Here is a 26,150-nt window from a genome sequence, read left to right on the forward strand (position 1 = left end):
TCTAACTGAAATAAATATAATGGATTAGTCTTTAATGTAATAAAGGGATATTAAAATAGTAATATACTTTTCTATATAGATGTTTTGGACAGAATTTTCCAGGTATTACTGAAGACTCTTAAGGAAAGCAATAATTTATATCTGTCACCACACTGAACTGAAGGAATTATTTATATACTATCAAAAAATATAATAAACCTTTTTATATTGTGTTAAGTTCACAATAACTGTCATGTACTTTATGAATGGTGTGGTCTTACAGTGAATAGGAATTTTTTTATTTTAAGATTTTTCTTAAACATGCAAAGTAAACTATAAAGAAGGCAATCAAAGCAAAGTTTCCTGTAGTTTGTTCTGACGGGAAAATATGAAAGACCAATGTGCCACTCAGAGATTGTGACTGGAGTGCAAATTCCACAGATGAAATGCATGCAGAACATCCATTTGTAGTGTGAAAATAGCCTAAAATACAATTATTTTGCCAACATGCAGAAATCTGCCAGATACATTATTTTTTATTACTAGCAAATACCTTTAATCTATTATTTTTTAAATGTACTGAAATAAAATAGTAATGAAAACAAGCACACTGTAAAGTTACATTAGAACTTTCAAACACATATCTACTCATATGAAAAGCTAAATTTATTTCATAGTTTGCTTATAAAAGAGTTAACATCCAAGACAAAATGGGAATTTTGTTACCTAGCCAATCTGGAGAATTTTGGGAATTAGAATTGCTAATTACAAGACTTTTCAAACATACATTCTTTATACAAAAATAGTTAAGGAATTGGTAACTAGCACAAAATGTTCATTGTAGTTAGCTCTCACAGTTCAAAGACCAATAAGGTGGTGTCTAGAGAAAGTTCTGTCCTTAAAGTTCAAATAATGGCTAAAATAGGTTATCTTAAAAATTGGGGTCATGACAAGACAATTCAATACATAGTCATTTCATCTCCCCAAACTTTATCAGAGACTATTTATTTGAACCGGTATTTTTTTTCTGTGAAAAACGATCCCAGGACCCTGGGACCATGACCTTAGCCGAAGGCAGACACTTAACCGACTGAGCCACCCAGGCGCCCCAAAAAAGGAATCTGATAGCAACTTGAATTGAGACTCCATTAAAATTACTTACAATTTCATTCAGGTTGTAAATCCGTTTGATGTTTAGCAAAGTAATCTTTCAAAAGGGGTGACTGGTGCAAACAAAATGAAGTCAAGGACACCCACATATAAAGTTAGATACTGCTACCATTCAGCAAAATTGCTAGCTATGGCATCTATGGGTTTCTGAAAAATTTTAATTTCTGGCTTACTTTAGAAACACAGGCATAATTTCAAAATAGCTTTTCATTACTTTGCAAACTTAGTTTTTTGTTAAGTTGAATACTTAAACCTGTACTGTTTTTATTTCTGTTTAAAAAGAGTGAATATGGGAGTTTTATGGCCTGTTTTGGAAGAACACACTCAGTTTCAGTGATTAGTGTGATTAGTCTGTCTTGTCTTTAAAGAATCTATAGTTTGCCTTAAAAATCATTGTGAAAATAAACATGAAGTCTTATTGACATTACGATATTAACAGCATACTAAGGGAGGCTCCCTTGAAATATACTGTGTATCTTACTAGCTGTTGCCTTTTAAAAAAACCACTAGCATTTAGATAAATGGATTCACAAATTGATAAAAATTATCACAATAAAAATATTTATATTCATTCATCTGGTAACGAATATTCTTCTTCTACTGTATTTCAAAGCAAATGAGAGCCATAACAGTTTCTTTAAACTGTCTCTGAAATATATTCATTTTATAGCAACAATCTTTTTTTAGTAAAAGTAAACTAAATAGGTAATTTATATAAATTATATTCCTTAAATAACATAGTACATTTTAATGAATATATTCTTTCTCATTTCCTTTTGCTTGGATAGAGAATATATAGTGTTTTGGGTTTTTTTTTTTGAAGATTTTATTTATTTATTTGACAGAGAGAGACACAGCGAGAGAGGGAACACAAGCATGGGGAGTGAGAGAGGGAAAGCAGGCTTCCTGCAGAGCAGGGAGCCCGATGCGGGACTCGATCCCAGGACCCTGGGATCATGACCTGAGCCGAAGGCAGACGCTTAACGACTGAGCCACCCAGGCGCCCCTATAGTGTTTCAAAATGAAAATAAATACACATAGCCAGAAACAAAACAAAAACAAGTATGCAAAAACATTTTATTTATAATAGATCAACATTTTTGACATGAAAGGTAGCCACTTTCAATTTCTCAGGAATGCCTAGAATCCAACAGTTTCTGAAAGACTAGTTAATTTTAACAATTATGTCACTATAGGTAAAAGAAATAATTTCAGAATGAACTTTTTTAAATGGCTTTGTTTATGGCAACTTATTTTATAAGCTTGACTGTGTGGTAAGCTAGCTTTCCCAGGAAGTGAATGTAATCCAACTATGTTCCAAGTGTATTAAACCAGTTTATACAACAAACATGAGAATCACCTATGTATCAACTGTGCTCAAACAAGAATTCTCTTTATCAAAATATTCATTTTTCAAAAAGGCCTCACATTAACCCCTCAAACCAATCACCCACTTCTATGTCCAGTACCACTCTTTTCTACTTCAAGTTGCATTACTTTATAGACAACTGTCAAATTCCAGTGGAACTGTACACTGACTTAAGACTCTATGTAATATATATCAAACACAAGAATAGTCACTGACTTTAAGGGACAAGGTGTTAGCTAACCAATAATAATTTAGCTAATGTCACTTTTAGTTTAGAGGGAAAAAAGCAGCCCCCAAATGTCCTTAACTTTTCGGTACTTCTCTGTAACACACAGAATGAAAAGATAATCTCTGAAATTAAAATCATTAAAAAATATCTTAAATAAAATATTTTACATAAATAAGTGTTAAATTTCAAATTCAAACCATATTTTCCTGTGTATTTAAATTTGGGAAGGAATTTCACAATTATCAGCTCTTTTAATTTACATTTATTTTTGAGTATTTAAATCTACTACACATCAGTTTGCAAAATTCACCTTGGTTACCACTCCCTGTGTTTATGTGCTGTCTTTCTTCAGGTAAGTCCATTATATGCATGAAAGTGCTGGGGAGGTTTGAATAGCACTTAAAGAATATTCATGAGAGCTCTGAAATGTGGAAAGTTTCATTATAATCTACTTACTGTAGGATTTGTAACTCAAATTCATCACAGCATTATAAAATACTGTGTGAATGGAATGCACACAATTCCTACAGACACACAAACTGAAGTCCAAAAGGCACAGAGTAATGCTGGTGGCTCTTTCTAGTCAGTTAAGAAACAATAAAAAGTCTGCATTATTCTTTCATAATTTAAATACTTAAGTAATCTCCACTTTTATTACTTTATAACAATGACTTCAAATTTACATTATTTTAAGTACCATCGTAATAGCTTAGTGTATAGTACAGATACTTGCTAATATCCCATCCAAAAATTAAAAAAAAAAAAACCTCTTCACTATATGTATATATATAAAAAAAATTATTCTGAAAGACAAGAACATAGAAGAGGGACTAGGTACAGACTATAAACTCAATTTTCTATCACCACAGTTATAACTCCAAAATTAACAGATATACAGCAATAATCAAAAGCAGTGCAAATATCTTTGGAGGTTAGGATAAAATTATAATGCAAGAACATAAAATAAGGATAAAAAAGGCAAGTACTTCAAGTACAAGGAACCAGTCTGCTTGAGTCCATCTTAGTGTTTACTGGGGGCTTCCTTCCTGCTTTTACTTCTTTCTCTGAAACACATTGGCCAACATGGCACCTGATGTTGTCAACTGGCCCATTTTGTTCAAAAACTTGGTCTTTGTATCTTCACTTACTAAGCTTGCAGCAATTGACATTGAGCTAGGAAAGAAATTTTAAAATTCAAGTAAAGCAATTAAAAAACTAAAATATCCATTTTTTCATTTCTTCAGTAGTAATAATGTTAATAAATACATTCTGAACTGGTATCACAAAAGGGAAACTAATATTTACGGACAGGAGTTTTTATGGACCATACTAGGTTAGGAGCTTCATGTTCATCGTTTCTATTAAAGGAAGCAGAATGGTGTAGAGGTTAGAGGCAAGTCTGCAGTGAGACTGAATCTTGGCTCTGTCATTTGGCAGCTGTGCGACCCTGGGCAAGTTATTTGATCTCATCTGTAATGTAATCCTCATCTGTAAAATGGAGATAAGTCTATTACCTACCTCATAGGTCTATTAAGAATTATACAAGTGCATATAGTGCTTACGAGCAGTGCCAGGCATGTAATAGCATGCTGTAAGTATTAAGTTAGCAGTTCTTCTTCTTATTACCAGCATCACTTTAATTCTTATAGCAACCCTGGAAGATAGATATTATCCCTATTTTCACAAATGAGTAAATTAAATCACAGTGAGGTTTTATATACTGTGCTGATAACAATCTTATGACATTACTTTTGGGAGGACAGGGCAGAATGTCTTCCATTGCCACTTGCATTAGTTTCAATCGACAATTTTAAATCCATTTCTTCTTCTTTTTGAACAACCTTTTGTATAGGGAGTAAACACAATCTAAATCACTACTGAAGATTGCTAATTTATCATAATACCAAACAGAACACTGATCAGGTACAATTTTTCAGTGATCCAACAATAAACCCAGTTTATTGGCCTGTGGCTTTAGCCAATATGCTTTAGATTACTCTGATTCAATTTCCTCAACTGAAAAATACAGATTGCAATTACTATTGCAAAATATCTGAGGACTAAAGGAGAGAGTATGTTTGAACATGTCAAGGGCAGTGAATGGTGAGGTGTAGGAGCTCAGCAGATGTCCTCTGAAGCTACAGATGAAGTACGTGCTGCCACCAAGGACTTCTGGTTTTCTATATTTCTTAAAGGTGTGTGCTGTGAATTACAAGTTAAATGCCAGACCACGACTCCCATCTTGAAAATCTATTCTTCCCACAGCTCTTCAGCCAGTACACCAACCTGGCCTCTCCCTTGTCTCTGACTACTTATCCCCTGCTGCCTTTTCTCTTCCCACAAAGTAATCCTCCATAAGGTTCAGCATTTGGCTCCCAGTTCCTCAATTACAAAACTTACTATTGAAACCTTCTCTTGAAGTTTCAAATACCATCTCCATAAGGAGTTTGGGAAAAGTGTCCTATTACTATTGTTTGTTAGATAAGCTAACATCAAGCTTTTTTTCACCCCTAACTTTAGAAATGATCCACCGTTTTTAATCCCTTATCTGTTAGTGGTTTTACTATTTTCCTCTCCTCCCAACAGTGAATAGAATGGCTCCCTCTCTTCTATTTAAACCAATCACCAGGAGTGCCTGGCTGGCTCAGTCAGATGAGCACATGACTCTTGCTTGGTCTTGGGGTCATGAGTTGGAGCCCCACGCTGGGCTTGGAGATTACTTAAATAAATAAGACTTAAAAAAAAAAAATAAAACCAATCATCAAATCCTGATTTTATCCTATGAAACATCTATCATTTATTTTTATTTCCAATGACAGTATCTTCCAACTGAATTATTCCAACAGTCTTAGATCTGGTCTCCTTGCATGATCAGATTAACCTTTGAAATAATCACTTCTTCATATCCTATCCCTTCTCAAAAACCTTCAATGGCTACTTACTACCTACAAGATAAAGTGTGCTTGGCATTCAAGAAACATAGCAATCTAATTCTCGTGTGTGTTATGTGTGTGTGTGTGTGTTTTAACCAACCATTACTGCTCAATTTCTAGACCTCCCTGAGTCAAGCTTGCCGAGTTTTTGTTCAAAACATTTTTAACTTATCTCTTCCTTTCTATCTCGTGTCTAAACATCCTTCAAATCCTTTAAGTCCTAGATTTTCTCTAATGCCTTTCCTTAATGTTCCAAGTTTACAGTTTTGTTTTCTTTCTGTAGAACAATACTGTAAGCTGAAAGGTAAGTATGATTTTAGTTTGCATTGAGAAAAATAGGATACAGGGTCAGATAATACTTGAGTACTATCATGTTTTAATGATATTCTAACCAGAGGGCGACAAAGATGTTAAAGCATGTGGGACTTTCAGTCTGGGGAAGAGAAAATTCAGAAGACTTAACAAATACCAATGTTACGTAAAAAATTAGATATAAATATATATCTGCACAGCTGTATATATTTATATAGCTCTACTGATATACATCACAATCACCTGGAGAACTTATTGAAAATACAGATGCCTTGGCCTAACCCCAGTTATTCTGATTCTTTCCATATGGTATAAAGGACCCAGGTATCTATTTTACACAAAGCTTTCCAACAAAGAACGATTACATTACAGCATTTTTTCTGAAGAGAAAGTTTACATTTTTATCAGTTTTACAAAGGGGTTTGTAACACTCACCCACCTCTCTGCCAGATGATGAAACTTATTTTAGAAAGGAAACATAATAAGAAGGGAGACTTTAACTTAGGATAAGAGTACTTTGTAAAAAATTGCTAAAATATGAAATGCGCTGCCTTCTAAGGTAATATTGTCTTCTTCCTGCAAGTTTTCAAAGAAATCACAGATCTTTCCTTTGCAACTCATATCAAACCATGAGTTGATTGTTGATTCGGAATCTGCAGAACGTCTTATACCTGACTGATCTTCTTTAAAACGATTTATATCCTAGAATATTTCTCTCTCCCTCCATACCATTCCATTTTGCAAATTAATTTCAAAAGGACTTGGGAAGTCAACTTGAAAAGCCTTGTAATGGCCAAAGATGGGATAATTTGGGCATCAAAAGATAGTAAGTGCAATGCACTGAATTTTATCAAATATTTGAAAACACATGAGTTTATGATACTTGAACAAAACAAATCCCCTAACCAGTCACCATCGGAGGGTGAATCAATTCATTATTTTAGAAAACAGGTAAGTAAAGAGAAAGAACTGAACATTTACCTTGCCTTTACTATAAAGGTTTCTTCCCTTAAGTATTCTAGCTCACAAATGAAAAGGGAAAGATAGAACGTATTTAGTAATAGCTAATGAATTAGTGGAGCTAGGTCTTGATCAAGAACAGATGTTAATACCACCAAAAAAAGAGAGAAGTAGACACTGTCTCCTTCATGATGAAAACACACCTCTTCCTATGAAGCAGTCTTGCAAAATAAAGAAACATGCCTTGAATGTGATGATCTCTAGATCTAGACCCAAACACCACATTTATAGGAAATACAGAGGAACACGTTAAAACAACAAAAGGGAAATGCAAGCAACCAAATTCAGACTGTGGGAACCTCTATATTATGAACAAAGACTCAAGTTCTTCAATAAGTACGTGAAGAAAAAAACGAGATAGAAGGGGAACCTACTGATTAAAAGAGACTGAAGAGACATGTCAACTAATTGCAATGAATGACCTATGGATCCTGACTCAAAGAAACAGACTGTAAGGAAGAAAAACAAACAACAGATCACTAATGACTTTTATAACACAATAAGAAATTTGAACACAGGCCAGATAACTGATAATATTAAGAAGTTGTTATTTTGGTGTTAATGACGTTACATTTATGTTTTAGAAAACAGCATTTGTCTTTTAGAGATACATAACAGAATATAGGAGGGGGCTGGATGAAATAAAATTGACTATGAGTTGATAATTATTGAAGCTGAGTGATGAGTACATGGGAATTCACTACATTATTTTGTGCTTATTTGAAATTATCTAAAAGTTAAAAAAATTATATCGAAGATCTGAATAACATGGGAAAATATGATTATAAAAATAAACTTTTTTTTTTTTTTAAAGGAAGGTCATATAATTGAAGTAATCTTGGGAAGTCATTACGATATTTTTCTCTTTCTTAATTCCTACATGCTACTTAATGAAATTTCATTTAGAATGCATTTCACATATAATTCTTCTTAATTTTGTCCCCAAACTTTTTACATTTTCAACTGATAAGGCACCAAATAATCTTAACACTTAAATGTATGACAAATGAACAAAAGTGTTTGCTTTGGCATTAATTTTATGGCTTATGTGTTCAGAATCGAAGCCTATCAAAGTATTTTTACTGTTTAACTTTCCATGGCTACAATGGTAGGAGAGTTCCTACCATCCCAGGAGGCTCAAGAAAGGGCTCTGACCTACAGTATGAAGTAAAAAGCTGCATATGTGGGAGAGGCTGGGGGTGTGGGGAGGTAAGTGTGTGTTTCTGGGTACCTAGCCTGATGGGATGACACACTTATTCCTGGTTGTCAGCTTTATAAAGGAAAAACCTTTGAGCTTTTTATGCCTAACAGTTTATTTAAGATTAACTGCTCAAGGTTACGTCAACAAGAGATAAGAGTACACACAGTCTATTTGTAAGTTACTTCCTCTCCTGAATGCTCACCTTTACTCCTTCACATCTGTGATTATATTTTAACTTCAATGAATCTTCGAATTCTAGTTACTTTGATTAGGAGCATGTGAATAGAACATTCACAAGTTTACAATCCTTTATGCAGTGAATCAAGTTACACCTTATAATTCCTGTCACAAATTTCTAAGAAACTATTTTGACCAGTGATTCTCAAATCCAGCTATCTATCACATCGTCTTTAGCTTTTAAACATCTAGATCCCTAGGCTGAATCAGATTGTTGAGAGGATGGCACAGAGCATGGGGCAGAGATCTAAAATTTAAATTCCCCGTGTAATTCTGATACAGATGGTTTATAAACTGGCATTTGATAACAACTGATTTGAATAATTTTCTTGCCTTCCAAATAAATGACTGAAAAGTAACACAAAATAAACACCATAACCATCTATAGAAAATTTAGATAGAGAAATTAAGGTTAATATGAAGCCTTAAAAAGAGAATTAATGTCTTACCCTTGAGGCTCTTGGACGGTCTTGTTCTCTACTTTTTGTTCACATTCTTTTATCATGGAACTTAAAATGACCTGATTTCAAAAAAAAATGACTTTAGTGAAATACTTTTTAGTGAAATGACTTTAGTTTATAATAGTGAAATGCTATTACTTAATCTAAACCTTTTAATTTAATTTTTAATATTGCCACAAACTAATGTTTATTAAAAATGTAACATTTTGGCAGTTACTTTGTTAAAGAAATTCACATTAGATTGCTACACTACCTGCAGAAATAGTTTTAAAAGACCTCAATCATATAACTTAATAACTGATTTTGATTTTCACTAACCTTCCAACTCTGACTTCAATTCTCCCTTAGTTTTTCCTACCTCTAATGTTAAAAGTAAAACTTGTATACATCTATACATTTAACATATACACATACCATGATCACACATATTTTCCCAGTAAAAGCTGTTTGTCCCATACCCCTTTGCTTTCTCCAGGTTGCAAATAGCAAGATGCTCTATTTTAATGTCTAGAGCAGGGACCAGGTATAGGTCTGTGGCTACTAAAATGTAACTGGGAATACAATGGGCACCTAAGAATTAACATCATTTTTTCAGGGAGACTGAGTGAGTGATGGAAAGGGTGGAGGGATCTAAGCTGCTCCTCCAATTGCTGGCGACCACACCAGAAACTGGTCTTCTGAATATTCTTGACCCATATTTGGGCATGGAGGTCACTACACAACAAATATTTATTGTCACCTACTATGTGCCAGGTACTTTTTTAGATACAAAGAATGCACAAACAAAACAGACAACATTCCCTCCTTATGGAGAGCTTATGTTCTTGACAATAAACATAAAAAATAGGTAAGTTATATAGTATATTAGAAGGTGATAGGGCTTTGGAAAGAATATCAAGTAAAATATAGGGTACTAGGAGGCCAAGGTGAAGAATGTTACAATTTACACGGAGGTGTCCCAAGCAGGCTTCATGGAGATGACATTTAGGGAAAAGCCTGAGGGAGATGAAGGAGCAAGGAAGAGACACCAGGAAGAGTCTGAGCAAAGGCTCCATCTAGGTGAAAGTTATGTCTATCACATTCTAAGCAAGGAGGCCAGAGTGGTGAGTGCAGAGTGAGCAAAGGAGAGGGTAGAAGATGAGGTCTGAGATGTGAAAGAGGAGAGAGTCAGATCTTAGACTGCCTTGCAGATTATAGTAAGGACGTTGGTTATTAAATGAGACTTTTGTCATATGCATGTTAGATCTAGATTAATCCTTTTTTGAATCTTTTCTGGTTTTCCACTCTTTCATCTCACAGATTATGTATTTTGTTTGTTTAGCTAGTTTTTGCTTTATTATGTTTGGTGGGAGTTTTTTGTACTTTCTCTTCTGCTCCCTGCATTGTCTCTGTTTCCTCCAGTACCCTCTTTCTTGCATGTATGTTTTCATCTCCATCTTTGACGTTAGAGGTTTTTCTCAAATGGTTGGTGATCTTGGGATGCCCACTGAAGACTGGGGCACTAAAGTGCTGATTAAAATCTCTTCATGCATGAATAACTTCACTTTAAGGTAAATCGGGCACAAACCAAACTTTCTGTCAATCTTTTTCCCCTGTAGGTATAATTCTGACTGCATTCTTGGATCCAAGAAGGGGAAAGGTAACAAGGTTTCCAATCACTATGCCTTCACTTAATTTCCCTCTTCTTATAGCACTCATTCCTGTTCTCAGCTACATGTTTAAAAGTAAAGCTCCAGAGTTCTACCAAGGTTGGAAAGGGAATCTGGGAGTCTGATCCTTTGAAAAACTTTTAACCACTCCTATTTTCAGGCCAACCTACCCTAATGGAGGGTGGAGAAATACACCTTATAATATCTTGTTTCTTCTATTCTGCAGGCTTAGCCTTCATCTTGGATGCAAAAGTCCTCAAGAAAATGCTCGCAAACCAAATTCAGCTTCATATAAAAGGAATTATGCACCATAACTAAGTGGGATTTATTGTAAGAATGCAAAAGCTGACTTAATGTCCAAAAATCCATTAGTGTAAAACAATGAATCAAGAGATTAAAAGAAATAACCACACGATCCTCTCAACTAAGGCAGAAAAAACATTTGACAATATCCTATACTCTTTCATGATAAAAACAGTCAACCAGCTAACAATAAAAGGGAACCTCCTCAACCTGACAGAGGACACCTATAAAACATACCAAGCAAAGATTGAAAAAAACCACAAGGAGAAAGAGATAATTCCCACTCCTAACTTTAATACGAGTTTCAAGAGCTAATAGAAGCAGATCACAAAAAACTGATAAAAATGTAGGAGAATTAAATCTTAATTTACCTTATTAAACAAAACCCATGGATCAATTTTTTTTGAAGATTTTATTTTTTATTTGCCAGAGAGAGAGCGAGAGAGAGAGAAAGAGAGAGAGAGAGAGAGAGAGAGAAGCAGGCTCCCTGCCAAGCAAGGAGCCCAATGTGGAACTCGATCCCAGGATGCTGGGATCATGACCTGAGCTGAAGGCAGACGCTTAACCATCTGAGCCACCCAGGCGCTTCTCATGGATCAACTAATAATAGAAATGAGAATCCAATTTGAACTGAATGATAGTGAAGATACAATGTAGCAAATACACAGGATGTGGCTAAAGGAATATGCAGTCTTAAATTCATGTATCCAAAAAGAGAAGTTTAAAAGTAAGTAATCTAAGCTTCCTCTGTAGAAAGCTGGAAAAATAGAAAAAAAAAAAATCAAACCCACCATGATAATGGGTAGATAAACAGCATGAAGATACAGAATACGAAATAAATGATAAATGGTTTTGGAGGAAATAAGGAAGACAAATAGAATAAAAGAGTTATAAGGAAATGGAAGACAGAAAATGGAAACTTTGGGGCGCCTGGGTGGCTCAGATGGTTAAGCGTCTGCCTTCGGCTCAGGTCATGATCCCAGGGTCCTGGGATCGAGTCCCGCATCGGGCTCTCTGCTCCTTGGGAGCCTGCTTCTCCCTCTGCCTCTCTCTCTCTCTCTCTCTGTCTCTCATGAATAAATAAATAAAATCTTTAAAAAAAAAAAAGAAAAAAAAAAAGAAAATGGAAACTTTGCTTCTAAGAAAGTTAATGGTCAGAGATCAAATCGCATAGCATTTTACAGATTAAAAAGCAATTCATGTACATTAGCTGATTAAATTCTAATTATATTCAGTGAAGGAAAGCATGTAATCCCTACTATACAGAGTTAAACAGAGGATCAAAGATGTTAAAGGAGTTTTTCAAGATCTCCTAACCAGTAAGTAAAGCCATAAAATGACCCTATACTAGATTCAAAAGAATGAAGCACAACATATAATTGTGCCTCACATAAAGAATGCAAGTCTGTAGAGGAGATAGTAAAACACAGGAATGTGGAACAGATAATCACAGTGGCTTAATCATCGTGGTGGCTCACCTCATGCTCTGGAGAAAGATGTTCCATGTCAGTCCGTAAACATCTGAGACCAGGTAAAAAGTGATTAACCATTAAATCCTCTGAAATGACTTGAGACAAGGCAGTTAAGGGAATTAAAAAAAAAACAAAATGGTATGTCCAATAGAACAACAGAGTAATAATAAAAATGATCCCTAAGGCACGCAGATCACTTAGAGCAAACAGGTTTCCCTCAAGCACGATTCTCATTTGTTGAGTTAGTCACCTACCAAGAGTCAATTGTGTTTATCCCCACGAATCCCTTAATGTCAGTGGTCTTCATTATTGTAAAACTACATAATTTAATTACATGTTATGTAAACACATGCAGTAAGTGTAAAAATTCAATCATGTAATTTAGTTGGATGCTTAAATGAGTATGAAAAGAAAATTAATGTTTCCATGACAACTCAGTTGAAAGGTTTAAAAGAATTGGTAAAGGCCAATTGCTTAAAATGGTGCTGTTTAATTATGCCTGTGTGAAGCAACTATAAAAGACCAGGAAAAAGATAAAAAACTAAAAAAGGTCTATACCCAGTATAAGAAATGTTTCTGGATCCTCTTTAAAGAAAACTTAAACTGAAAATCACAATTACATTATGGATGTGGTTTATCTAAGAAAGATGATATTTAAGTCTACTAAGCAGACTCACACAAAAGAAAGACCTCAGTCCTACATAAAAAGATTGGTAAAGAAAATATTACGTATTTTAAGTTAAAATAAGTTATATAAACCATTTTCTTGATTTCCTGCTTTAAGCATCCTATTAAACTGGCCTACTATTGGTCCTAATTGAATTGGGTAAGAGAACTTTTACTATAATAACATAAGTTTAGTACTAGTTATATTTCCTGGTCACTTTTGAGTTTTAGTTGATTATCCTGACATTCAAAAGGATCAAGAAAGCAGGTATATTTCTCAAGAAAACAATTCCCTTTGTTTATTCACAGGACATTCTTACCTTATCATAGTTGTTAGCCATTTAAAAATAGTTCTTATTTAATATTATATATACACCATATTAAAGTAAAAAATGCCAGTAAATGAGTTCCCTTAGAAAGATGAGTTAATTAGTCTTTTTGGAAAAAAAAATTATGAATTTCATTAATTAAAAAAAATTAGTATAATAAATAACTTTTGCCTTAAAAATACAGTTATGACCAGGGCGCCTAGGTGGCTCAGTCAGTTAAGCATCTGCCTTCGACTCAGGTCATGATCCCAGGGTCCTAGGATCAAGCCCGCATTGGGATCCCTGCTCAGTGGGGAGTTTGCTTCTCCTTCTACCTGTCTCCCAGGTGGTGCTCACTCACTCTCTCTGAATTAAATAAATAAAATCTTAAAAAAAAAAAATTTACGTCCTAAATAAACTTTAAAAAATACAGTTATGAGTAAACATTATTTGTAAATAAGACTCCTAGAATGAGTGGCTTATATTTGTTAAGTACTAAAAATATAGACATCATTTGGTTGAACTAATCCCTACAGTCATAGAGATGGCTGCAACATAATGGCTATGTAGTCTTGTTTTCTAGATATGGGGAAAGTACCACCAAAATGTAACTGTGAGTGATCTTTCAATTAGTAGTTAAGAGTCTGATCGGGCACCTGGGTGACTCAGTTGGTTAGGCCACTGACTCTTGACTTCGGCTCAGGTCATGATCTCAGGGTTATGAAACCAAGCCCCACATTGGGCTCCCCACTGGGTGTGGAACCTCCTTAAGATTCTCTCTCCTTCTCCCTCTGCACTGCTCCCCTACCTGGCTTGCACTTTCTTTCTCTCAAAAAAAAAAAAAAAAAGAGTCTGATCTAGAGAAATATGGGCATGGAATAAGAAGCTGAAGATGGCCTTATTTGGAAGTAAAGAGTTACGTCTCCTCCTCTTTCTACTCACTGTTTGTTTATACCTTTTCCCTGTGGAATCACAGGATCTTTCTTAAGGGTTGGAAACTTAGAGGTCATTTTATCCTATTTGATATTAGGAATCCCCTCTACCTCATCTGTGAATGATGGCCATAAAGCCTCTAACTGCTAATAATGACAGGACATTCATAGTTTCGTAAGACAGATCACTCCATTTTTAAATAGCTAAATTAGAAAGTTTTTAAAAAAAATTTTTTTTAAAGATTTATCTATTAATTCTAGAGAGAGAAAGTGCAGAGGGACAGAGGGAGAGGGAGAAGGAGAGAAGCAGACTTCCTGCTGAGTGCAGAGCCCGACAGGAGGTTCAATCCCATGACCCTGAGATCATGACCTGAGCCAAAATCAAGAGGTGGACGCCTAACCAACTGAGCCACCCAAGCGCCCCCAGAAAGTTTTTCTTATAAAATCAGACTTTCTGTAACCTTCTTGTTAGTGTTAGCTCTACACCTGAGTTACACAGTGTGCCTAAACTTTCTTCTATATAACAACCTTTAAAATAATTTTTGAATTACTTTTTCATCCCCAAGCTAGCTCTTTTCCAGGTTAAACATTTCTAAATTCCTTCAAATTTTTTTAAAACAGATTTTTTGACTTATTACTGTACTTAATGTTAAACACTACAGTTTTTCCATGTCCTTATTAAAATATGATATCAGTGCTGAAAGGAATACTCTTGTGTTCTATCAGCTCAGAATGCAATGGAACCTCAGAACAGATTCGGATCACAGAACAATGTGATTTTATTGTGGCCATACCACTCCGTTGACACAAGTACAAGTTATGACTCATGTAGAACTAATACTTTTAGTACTTGAAGTGGGTCTGTTGTTAAGATGTTCTTCCCCTTACCGTATTGGTGTAAAGACTTTATTATATTTACTCTATATTGTGTGCATACCTAAACACACAATAATACTCTTTCTATACAGATTCTATGCACTTAGAAATCACTGACTTGCCTACTTGGAATATTTGGTTTTATACAGCTACAATTTTTGATCTTTTGACTTTCCAGTTTCCCTTGAGGCATACTCTTTTAGAAACTCTCTGCTATATAAGGCTATACATAACTTTTGGCTTAAGTTTCTAAACATCTATTTTCACGAAGTCTAGGGAAGGTATAAACATAGCAATATTTTCTTGCTTTGGAATACAAACTTTGACATGCCATTATTATTTTCTTGAAAGGGTCTTGTTACTTCTCCATTACTAAAGAGTTCTTCCTTGCCAATTCAGAATATCACTTCCTCTTTTTGCTTCCTCTATCTTCCCTAAGTAGAAAATGCCAACAAGATAAATCAAGAATAATAGTAAGTTCTCCTTTTAGTGTAAATAAACTTATAGAAGATATACGGATAGTTGAAATACAAAATTACCAAAATATGGTGTCTCTGCCACTTTATAATCTGTATTGTAAAAAACATGGCTTACATCATCCACATGAATAGGTAATCTATAGTAGATTCCTAAAAATGAAATGCTCTCAACTACTCATCCAACTTCAGGTTTTAACATTTCCAAAGGACAAATAGCTCCTTAACAGCTCTATGTTTCTACTTTCCCTATTTGATTTATTCAAAACAAAACCTCCCACTGGAATGTTCCAGTTAAGAATCCAGTGACAGTGAACTGGTATATACTAAAATACCAATCAGTGGTATTTTGGAACATATTTATCTTATTTAAAATTACTTGTTCATTTCACTTATTACTTCAAACTGGTATATAATAATATGGAACCATAAATATTAATCCTGAAACTTCTTTTGTCCTCTGTTTTCTCCTAGGAACCTCTCTCTACTGTCATTTTTTTCTGTTATAATCAGAATTCTCTGATTATGTTGTCTAGCATGTACTTTTATAGTTCTGTTTGCGTATTCAGCCTTTCACTCCTTTTTCAATCTCTTATTTCCTCTTTCTTGACCTCGCCTGCCTTTTAGTGGGAGAGCAAAGAAGCTACAGCTCACTCTGCCCATCTTTATCTTTGCTTCCTTCTTAGTTTTATTTTACTAGGCCTAGGATAGTAAAGAGAACATGTAATAGGACAGCTGAAGTTCTTTGTTCTAGTCACAGTTTTGCTTTTAACTATAAAAAAACAGAAGAAGTCACTAATGTCTTTAAGCTTTAGTTTAATCATTTATAAAATGTAGTGGTTGACATGGGTTAGATGAATTTTGAGTTTTCCTTCAGTTCTACCATTACGGGAGATAATCAGCCATGTTGGCACTATACTTCCTCAATGAGTGGTATCTCTCCATAGCTTTCCACGGGATACGGATGGTTAAACATTCATGGAAAAACCTAAATTCCAGAACACATACAAGGCTTCCTTTTGATTAACAGAAGCTTCAGCTATAACTCATTTCTTGCTCAGTTACATAGCCAATTAACATAGATAAAACTTTAGTCAGTGTTTCAAAATTATAGAACATATAAGCACAGAGGACTTAAAACCATCTTTTAAAATTACGAGATGACTAGAATAAGTAGTGGTGCAAGTCAAACCAAATTTTAATTTTCTATAACCTTTATGTAAGTAAGCTGAAGAAAAAAACACTACCTTCCAAACTTTAACAACTGAGGTTCACTGTATGATTAGTTATATAAATATAGATACACATTAATAAAGCAAGGATACAACAACAGGAAAGTGCACTGTAGGCTTCAAAAAGATGGGTAGCAATATCCAGTCTTTTAGAATCCACAATTTGTAAATTGTTCACCAAGGCTAACTTATGCAAGTGTGGTATAACAACTGAAAAAAGAAGAAGAAATTGTTAGATTTTTATCTAAAACATTGTATACACTCATACATTAAACAAATTTTTTATTTTAAATTTTCATTTTAATTCTAGATGATTTCAAATCCTTTACTTGCTTTTTCTTACTAGAGAGGAAAGCATGTTTTTCAGAATAAAAACATTTGGAAGGAACAGAACATAGCACTGTCACTATAACCTAATTACGAGGATGTCTACAGGTCATTTGGCCACACTGAAATTAAATTTCCCAATTTGAAAGATGAAAACCAAATAAACAAATGTAAACAATCTACCTCTTGTGTTATTATTATCTTGACAAATTAGTTTCTTTATAAAAATCAGGTATTACCACTGTTATTAAACAAAGGACAAATACAGTATACTTATTCTTTTTCAATATCAAATTATTTCACTCCATAAAACAATTCTTAGCTTTAGTTTCTCAAATTCTTAGCAAGACCAATGTCAAATAGCACTGATGGTTTAGTTCAAGTCACTCAAAGGGCTCAATAATCTTCTGTCTCAATAAATAATATAAAATTTCAAAAATATAGACAACCTACTGCTAAAATAAAAGTGATGGCCCAAGAAACAGTATCCAATTCAGTAGCAATGAGCATCTCTACGGCCTAAGACTGTGTTTCCTAAAATACCAGTTCCTAGTAAAACCAGGGTTCCTTGGAGAAATGGTTCCAGGATCAGTGACTATTAAAGTATTGCTCACAGGGCCCCTTTCTAATCTCTGCTTGGTTGGGGAACCCAAAACACCACTCATAAGCACATACTTCTGATCAACTGTAGTGACTTCTTTCATGTTTGCATTGAGTTTATGTATGTGAAAGCCACAATCTCCTTCTATAAAAACCTCCTGCTTCCTAATTAACACACTATAATTACAACTTTTACACTTACGTTAGTAAATGGCAAAAAAAAAAAAAAAAGGAAAATTAGAATAACAATGGCCATTTTTAGGGTATTTTGACTTGTCAAAATTGATAACAACATACTTAAGAGAAGCTCTAGAAAAAAATGGGAGGGGCGCCTGGGTGGCTCAGTCATTAAGCGTCTGCCTTCGGCTCAGATCATGATCCCAGGGTCCTGGGATCGAGCCCCACATCGGGCTTCCTGCTGTGGGAAGCCTGCTTCTCCCTCTCCCACTCCCCCTGCTTGTGTTCCCTCTCTCGCTGTGTCTCTCTCTGTCAAATAAATAAATATTTTTTTTAAAAAATGGGGAGACAAAAACTCTAAACATTCATTGATTTCCCACTGAATTCACTGAAACTCCAGTTCACTAACTGGCATGCTGAGGCCTCAACAAAATGGTCTCTCTAGAGAATCTTTGAGATTCACTTCTACCCAAACCTTTAGAAAGTTCCCCGAACTTCTTTTTCTATTGACACATGGCCTCTTTATTCCTTCTGCTCCTTTTCTGACCTCCTAAACAAGTAATCCTTTCCTTAATGTTTTTCTCAGAAACTCAGTAACCATACTGCACAATAGCCCCTTAACTAGAAAACAAATCTACAGAAGTTCAACTCTAGAGCCAATTAAAGGCTATTATTAAAGATCCTCCTAAATCTCAAAAGAGACAAAAATTTACTACAGAATTCAACATTTCACTCCATACATATTATCCTAGCTACCACATCTGTAGCAATTCATTTACTTAATTGATAACTCCTCAGATGGAAATGAATGGTTAAAAGATCTACTAACGAAGATATGCGTAATTCTACAACTCACCTTCAGTGGGCAAGGAAAATAGGAAATGCACAACATAAGGCCATTGCAGAAGCCTTTCTCTTAAGGGCAGATTGGACAGAGTCTACACTACAAACAAAATAAATCAATAGGAGACTTTATAAAAATTGATTTCAATAAACTTTCAAAAAATATTTGGGTAGGGGGTGCCTGGGTGGCTCAGTCATTAAGCGTCTGCCTTCGGCTCAGGTCGTGATCTCAGGGTCCTGGGATCGAGCCCCACATCGGGCTCCCTGTGCACTGGGAAGCCTGCTTCTCCCTCTCCCACTCCCCCTGCTTGTGTTCCCTCTCTCGCTGTCTCGCTCTGTCAAATAAATAAATAAAATATATTTTTTAAATACTTTGTATGCATTTATTTATTTATTTTTATTATTATGTTATAAAAAAAATATTTGGGGTAGATCCAACAGCCAAAGTAAAGGGAATCTTATCCTCTTTTTTTGTAAATGGGCTCAGAACTGAAATAAAGAACTTCTAAAAAAAAAAAAACTAATCTGAAATGTAAATTGCTATGTTAGAAAATCTCCAGCACATGACTGAGCATTTTCAGAGGGCTTTATAAAGTAAAAAAGCTGAAAACAAACAACAACAAAAGGCTGAATTGTGTTCCGGATAAAACCAATGGCCTCTGAAAAAAAATCAAGACCAAAAGGTCCTGTGATAATGAAGAGCTGGGAAAGAAAAAAGTCCACTGGATGAATCAATGTCCTCTATTCTCTAAGAAATAGAATGACAAATATCCAAAATGCCACTCTGAGGAAGATATTACAACTCAACAATACTCTGTCCTTCTTCTAAACTCCTAAAAGCAATTGTCTATAAATAAAGATGAATAACAGTATGGAATCCTTGTCAATATGGGTTCTACTCTACCATTAGCCTTATTAACATAGTACCTTAAAGTCTTCAGGGTAAAGTCTTAAAGTAAAAAGAAAGCCAACTGACTGGACAGTAAGTACAAAAGAAAAAAAAAGTTGTTTTTTTTTTTTTTGTCTTGCAGGGGGAGGTGGGGGGAGTCTGGTCGTACCAGAACGTGAAAGAAGATTGTATAAAACTTAACTGTGGGTATACATGAAATTGTAGAAGGCCACAGGGATAACAAATGGTTTATTACACCTATTCAAGCAGTGGAAACGTCTATCGTCAATCTTTTCCCAAGCCAACCTTTGTTATTTTGGGACCGTTATGAAAAGAAAATGTCTTCCTTCTCTGCGATGCATAAATCTTTCTTTTGAATGCACAAAAAAGGTTAGATCATGTTCTAGAGAGTTACTAACTCAACAACATGGCACACACCAAAGACTCATTGCCTACTTAGCCAATTCCTTGATCCAAGAGCTAAGACTTAGTCTCTCCACTTCAGAACAATGACACCTTCAATAAAGCTAGTCAAAGTACCTTCAGAGTTTTTACTAGAATCACCTACAAATCTGATGTTACAGTATATGGAACTATCCCTATTGCTAGCTAAAATACCAAACCTTTTCCTGTTAACTAATCGTGAAATATTGCTATTTTCTCATGTTACCAACATTACCCATTAAAAAATAATTTCGTGATTGTCTTTCTGTAGCTCATTAAGTGTTATGCCCTCGAAAGACCTTTTGGACAATGCTGTCCAATTCCTAACAATATTTTTTGTTGATGACACTTACATTAAAAGTATCAGGCCAGATATGCAACAACTAGACCATGGGAGAATCAAATTTTGTTCTAGAAACCAAAATGACTTTTAAGAAGCCAAACTTGCGGTCCTCTCTAGGGCATGTCAAATTGCTAAAAATTAAAGGACTAAAGTATAGCAATGATAACTAACACATGCTTTTGGAGTAATAATTACTGGACACTTTGATGCCACTAAAAGAAATCGCCGTCATAAAGGCTGAGGCCCACAGTAAAAGAGATATTATAGAAACTAGAGAAAATGCTTTAGCAGATAATTATGCAAATCATTTAGCAGATGAACAAACTGTGCATTAAAACAAAATCACTGATCATAGCTGAATGCCATGGTAAGTGGAAGAAAAGCATATTTTTCATAAGAACACATCTAGAAACACATAAAAATTTCCTTAAAAATGAGAATTACATGGTAAGCTTTAAATAGAACATAGCATAGTATTTTGAAATTTACAGTTATTAAAAAATGTTTTATGAATAACTTGAAATTGTTTATGAGTTACTTTTCATATGTGTTACAGCAGTCAGTATATAGTATAGAAACTATCCAGTAACGGTATTACTGATCAATTCACAACAGTCCACTTGGTTCACTTTTAGCTTTCAGTATATGAAAGATAAAGTGTAGAAGGGCTTTAACATAGGACAAATCCTGAGAGAAGCTTCTGGCTTTGATTTACATTACAATTCAGGAAAAAAAGGTAGAAAATGTAACTTACACTCATCTCGGAACCTTGGTTCTGCATTAGGCCCAACTCTACCAAATGTTTTTATGATCTCTGTATGCAAAGAATACTGGTCTTGGTACTGAGGATCTTCCAGAAAAGAAGCCAACTGCATTTTCACCCTTTCCAGCAACTTAAAATTGGATATTGTACAGTTATTTCACAGAATATTAAAAATTGAGTAAAGTTGTTAAAGAGAATGTTACACATTAAACATGGCTTGCAGCATGGGTTCAAATGGTTTATATCAACATGACAGTAAAAATTTGCAATTAAACAAGTACTTATTTAGTCTTTTGGTTCAGAAAGGTTTTACATTTTTGTTTATGCTTATTAATTCTTCTTTTTTTATTTTTTGAAAATACAAATATTCCCTAACAAATTGTAAAAACAAAAACCCCCACAGTATTTAGAGAAAAACAGATAAATTCATAATGATTTTGTATCTACATTTTAATTTTTAAAACCAATCACAGTGTAAGTTACCCAATTATTCACCTTCTGAAAGCAATGAGTCATTAATGACTTACATCTTACTCACATTTCCCTAAAAGACATTTTTATTTTAGGATTTAAGAACATGTTGAAATTCTGCCAAGACTGCAAGCTTTGCAGAATGATACTTTTTAATGTTGCTTCACCAGTGAAATATATAAGGAAAAAACGTAAAACTTTCCCCCCTGCGATAACTAAGTTGTTTAATCTGTTATTAAAAAATCTTTATGACAAAGGAACTTCATAAAATAGTGTTTCCTTTTTTGGGGGAGTAAAATGTCTGTTTCCATTTAAGTGGCTATGTAATACAGCCACAAATGATTTATTTTCTAATCTATAGGGTTTTTCATTTGTATAAAACATGTCCAATTTGATAATAAAGAATGAAATTCTGATACTAATTTTAAGAAGTGTCTTATAGTTAATGTTGCAGACAGAACCTAACAAACTTGAAATTAAATCACAAGTTTCTAAATCAAAATACACTGTTAGGAAGAAAGACCTTGATAATCTCAAGCAGGCCTAACAGAGGGTTGTCACAGTCATATGCACTGCAGTGACATGATACCAGCCCACTAGACTTGCACCTTGGTATCAATGACACAGTTATGAGAACAGATGCCCTCTAGCCTCCATTTGCCAAACTGAAATAGGTTTGTGTTCCTAAAGTTATCTAGCAAAATTGTCTTCAAATCTGTGCAAAATGGCAATCAGGAATTTATGTAGACTATCTAGAAGTCTACTGGGTAACAGAAGGCTTTGGAACTAGATCTGGTTTGAAGGTTACTCCAAACTGCAATACTCAGCTAGGCTTAAAATGGAACATCTAAGAGTTGGCTTATATTTAATTTTCTAATTGAGAAGGAAGATAGAGATTTCCTTAGGATATGAAAATATATTTTGGGTAAGGCTCTCATGTTTTCAAATAGTGAGATAGTCCTCTGGCCCATAACCAACTAAGAGATAAAATGCTCCCTGCCCCTTACCCCTGGGTGCATGTATGTAATGTATCATCACCTCAACAGTACATAGATATTAAATTTCAATAATTTCCTACCTCTCTCTGAATAACTGTTTCCATAATAGTGCCAAAGGCCGGAATTGTGGCAATTCTGACAGAGCTGTTAGAATTAAAAAAGAAAGAAACTGAAACTTTCTTTGAGATGAAAAACTGATTATTAAAATGTATATCAAAGTAAGTACAAGGTAAATATACTGTATTAGTCTCTAGCAATGACAAATTAAATTAAAAAAAAGCAGACCAAGAAGAATGCTCAAAAAGACAGACAGGATAACTTAAGGTCGCAGTCTGTGGAACTCACAATTCAGGATCACTGGACAAGGTAACAAGGGCCGGAGCAACCCGCTTGTCAACTAACGCTTCACTCATGCCTCGAAGAGTCAGCTGTAAACCAGTCAACATGCAATAAAAAATGGTTTGGTAAACTGGAATGAGAACTGGGTTAGCTGTGACTGAGGATGGGCAGGCAGACTCATTGGTCTTTCTTGGTTTAGTCACCCACACGAGACATTAAAATGTTAAGCCTTTGGTTCATGCCACTATACTTACTGGTAACAACATGTTAGTGAGATTAGCAGAGCATCCTTTCTTGGCTTGGAAGAAATAGTCCATCAGCATATTCTAAGTTTTGGAAATGTTTATTGAGAATGGTATTAATGTATTCTTTTCATATATGGCCTCCAAATGTGACGGTTGACATTAAAAAAAAAAGATACATGAACAGTATAATAAAGTTTAAAATCAAGTGAACATAATCCAATATGATCATTTTAAAGAGATAAATATATTCTTTAATGGATTTAAAAGCTGATGGTTATTTCTTGACAGGCACATTTTGAAAGGGATGCTGAATGTAAAAGGCAGGGATGACACTTACATTTCAGGGTCACTGGAGAGAGTAATGAGAGCAGGAACAACCCTCTGAGCTACCAGAGTTTCATTCACCCCCTTCACCAACAGCTGATTGGTCAGCGCAGGGGGTATTCACAGGTGATGCATGGAAAGAGCAAACACAGTGCCACGGGAAGAAGAAAGGAACAACCAAGAGAAAGAGAGAAAACACAAATGCAAAACCAAAATTAGAAGCTAAGCAAATATTGCTACTAGAGTGCTTTATAAAGGCAGAGAATGCTTAGGAGGAAAATAAAGCTTAAATAGCCTAGCAGTCCGCGAAAACAGATTGTCACCAATTCAATGGCAGTTTGTACTTTTGGTCAGTCTCTATGCAATTTTTGTGTTCAATTAAATGCAATTTAAAAGAAAGCTTTTCTTTCTCTCTTTTTTTTAATACTAAAAAAAAAGATATATACTGGGTTCTATGGTTAAAATTGTTGAAGTAAAGACCAACAAGTTACAAACTGGACTGTTTTTAAACCAAACTCAAATGGCTAGCAGACACCACTAAACTGCTTCTGATTGTTCTATGGCAAGTCAACTTAAAAATCCAGGACAATTCCAAACCTTTTATATCACATAGCTTTCTCTTTTGAGGTAGAGAGACATAATGCAGCCTAAGTGGAAAGTATTATGTGTGGGAATTAGATCTGGGTTCAGACTCTACCTCTCCATTTATTAGCTATGTGGCCTTAGATATATTACATAATCTCTTGAAACTCAGTTTTCTCATCTGAATGTGGTGATATTGTTATCTATCTTAAAGGATCATTGTGCTACTAACTACACATAATATACCTAAATATTGTGTCTGACAAAGATTAGGCATTCAAGAAATGTGAGTTTAATTATTATGAGTACTCCATGATATAAGATTAATGATATATTTGAATAAAGAAATTATTAATTAAAAAATTGTTTTGGCTGGTCCAAGTAGTTAACATTTATAGTTTGTTACTTTACATTTCTCTAAAAGCTCAAATGAATAAGAAAATAAATACGATAAGCACAATCAGACCTATTTCTATAATCTAATGATAAAATAATCCATTTAGCCACCAACCCTAAATCTAGAAAAAGAGGACAATATTCAGCAGTATACATTTTGTTTTTAAAAGGGTGACATCCTAATCCTACATTCTCAATTTCAGAATTTAAAAACAAATGAATCCTAAATGCTAATCAATCTGTTCACCTTGTAATGGATCTAGGCCTCAAGGAAGATGGAAGATGCCATGGAATTTTTAGTAACAAAAACCTAATACTGTGTACGTGTTAACACATTCCTCCTACACACCATATCAGAAACAGCAGAACTCACTTTATGTGGGATTCTTAATTTTACAATAATCTATTACTATTTAACAACTGATTGACTTTTAAAATCTACTTCGATATTCTGAAATAATTTTTATAAAAATACATGGATAATTAGGCTGGAATAAAATGACAAAAGCACTTTTGCTACTACCTTAAATATTATAGATGTCAAGTGGAAAGAAATAGGGGAAAGAAGTTCAAATACTATTAAATAAACCTTTCTTCTCTGCACCACTTTGTAAGTAAGATAGCTTAGATTTGAATCAGTAAAGTGTATCTTAAAGTGTCTGCTATCTTGTGCCAGGCAAAAAGCATTAAAAAAAGGGGGGGAGTAACCTAGGGGACAAGTTAATTTTTCACTACTCTGCAGTTTTATGTATAATTTCTTTATTAAGCTAGAAAATAAAAAAGCAAAATTTAAGAGCTATCAATCAGTATACATTTTACATACAATGTATTGTTTGATCTTTTTTTTTTTTTTTTTAGATTTTGGGGGAGCAGCAGAGGAGAGGGAGAAGCAGGCTCCCCGCTGAGCAGGGAGCCTGACGTGGGGCTTGATCCCATGACCCCGGGATCATGACCTGAGCCGAAAGCAGATGCTTAACCCACTGAGCCACCCAGGTACCCCTCATTTGATCGTTAAACCTGGTGAGCTAAGTACAAACAGATGAAGAAATGGAGTCTTAGGGAAGAAGTTAAGTAACTTGTCCAGGGTTTTAGAGGCAATAGGCAGTGTTAGAAAACGGACTCAGCCACATCTGTCTCACAAGCCCCAGTGGTCTTTGAGCTGGCTACTTTTACATGTTTAGCTTCCTTATTACTGATATGAGGAATCATGACATGAAGTTCTTTTCTGCATCTCTTGGGAAATCCATTATGTCACATGATAAAGTTTCCTTATAAATCAATTTCAATAACAATTTGTTACCTCAAAAAGTAACATATTGCCTCTTATTTAACAATGAGAATAATATGACTGATTGGGTTCCCCTTTTTGTCCTGCTATCTGAAAACTTAGAGCTACATTTAGCATCCAATTTCATTAAGTATTGCCTATTATGTTCCTGGTATATCTATTTCTTGCTTTCTTCTCAACAGTTTCTGGTCTCACATTAAAATTTTTCTTTTATTATAAATGTCCTGCTTTTTATGTTTTTATTTTGAATTAATTCGCTTGGCGGGGGGAAGCAGGCACAACTGTAAATTATAAGG

At 34.6% G+C, this 26,150-nt stretch overlaps 1 protein-coding gene across 6 annotated transcripts in view; it reads right to left on the minus strand.

Annotated features, from left to right (window-relative positions):
• Positions 1 to 2,211: 2,211 nt before the first annotated feature.
• Positions 2,212 to 26,150, minus strand: part of RELCH (RAB11 binding and LisH domain, coiled-coil and HEAT repeat containing) — a 106,782-nt gene continuing 82,843 nt past the window's right edge. For 4 of the 6 annotated variants that reach the window (XM_044921050.1, XM_044921049.1, XM_021686146.2 and 1 more), the window contains 7 exons: positions 23,602 to 23,684; positions 22,761 to 22,824; positions 21,203 to 21,341; positions 16,919 to 17,035; positions 12,342 to 12,430; positions 8,900 to 8,970; positions 2,212 to 3,920 (listed from right to left, as the gene is read on the minus strand). In XM_044921050.1, the coding sequence (XP_044776985.1) occupies positions 3,800 to 3,920; positions 8,900 to 8,970; positions 12,342 to 12,430; positions 16,919 to 17,035; positions 21,203 to 21,341; positions 22,761 to 22,824; positions 23,602 to 23,684 (684 nt within the window). In that variant the 3' untranslated portion in view covers positions 2,212 to 3,799. Of the gene's footprint in view, positions 3,921 to 8,899; positions 8,971 to 12,341; positions 12,431 to 16,918; positions 17,036 to 21,202; positions 21,342 to 22,760; positions 22,825 to 23,025; positions 23,109 to 23,601; positions 23,685 to 26,150 lie in introns of all 6 variants that reach the window. The other 2 variants (XM_021686145.2, XM_044921051.1) reach the window with 2 other exon arrangements.

Source organism: Neomonachus schauinslandi, chromosome 14, assembly GCF_002201575.2.
Source record: "Neomonachus schauinslandi chromosome 14, ASM220157v2, whole genome shotgun sequence".
In the NCBI taxonomy this organism is placed as follows: domain Eukaryota; kingdom Metazoa; phylum Chordata; class Mammalia; order Carnivora; family Phocidae; genus Neomonachus; species Neomonachus schauinslandi.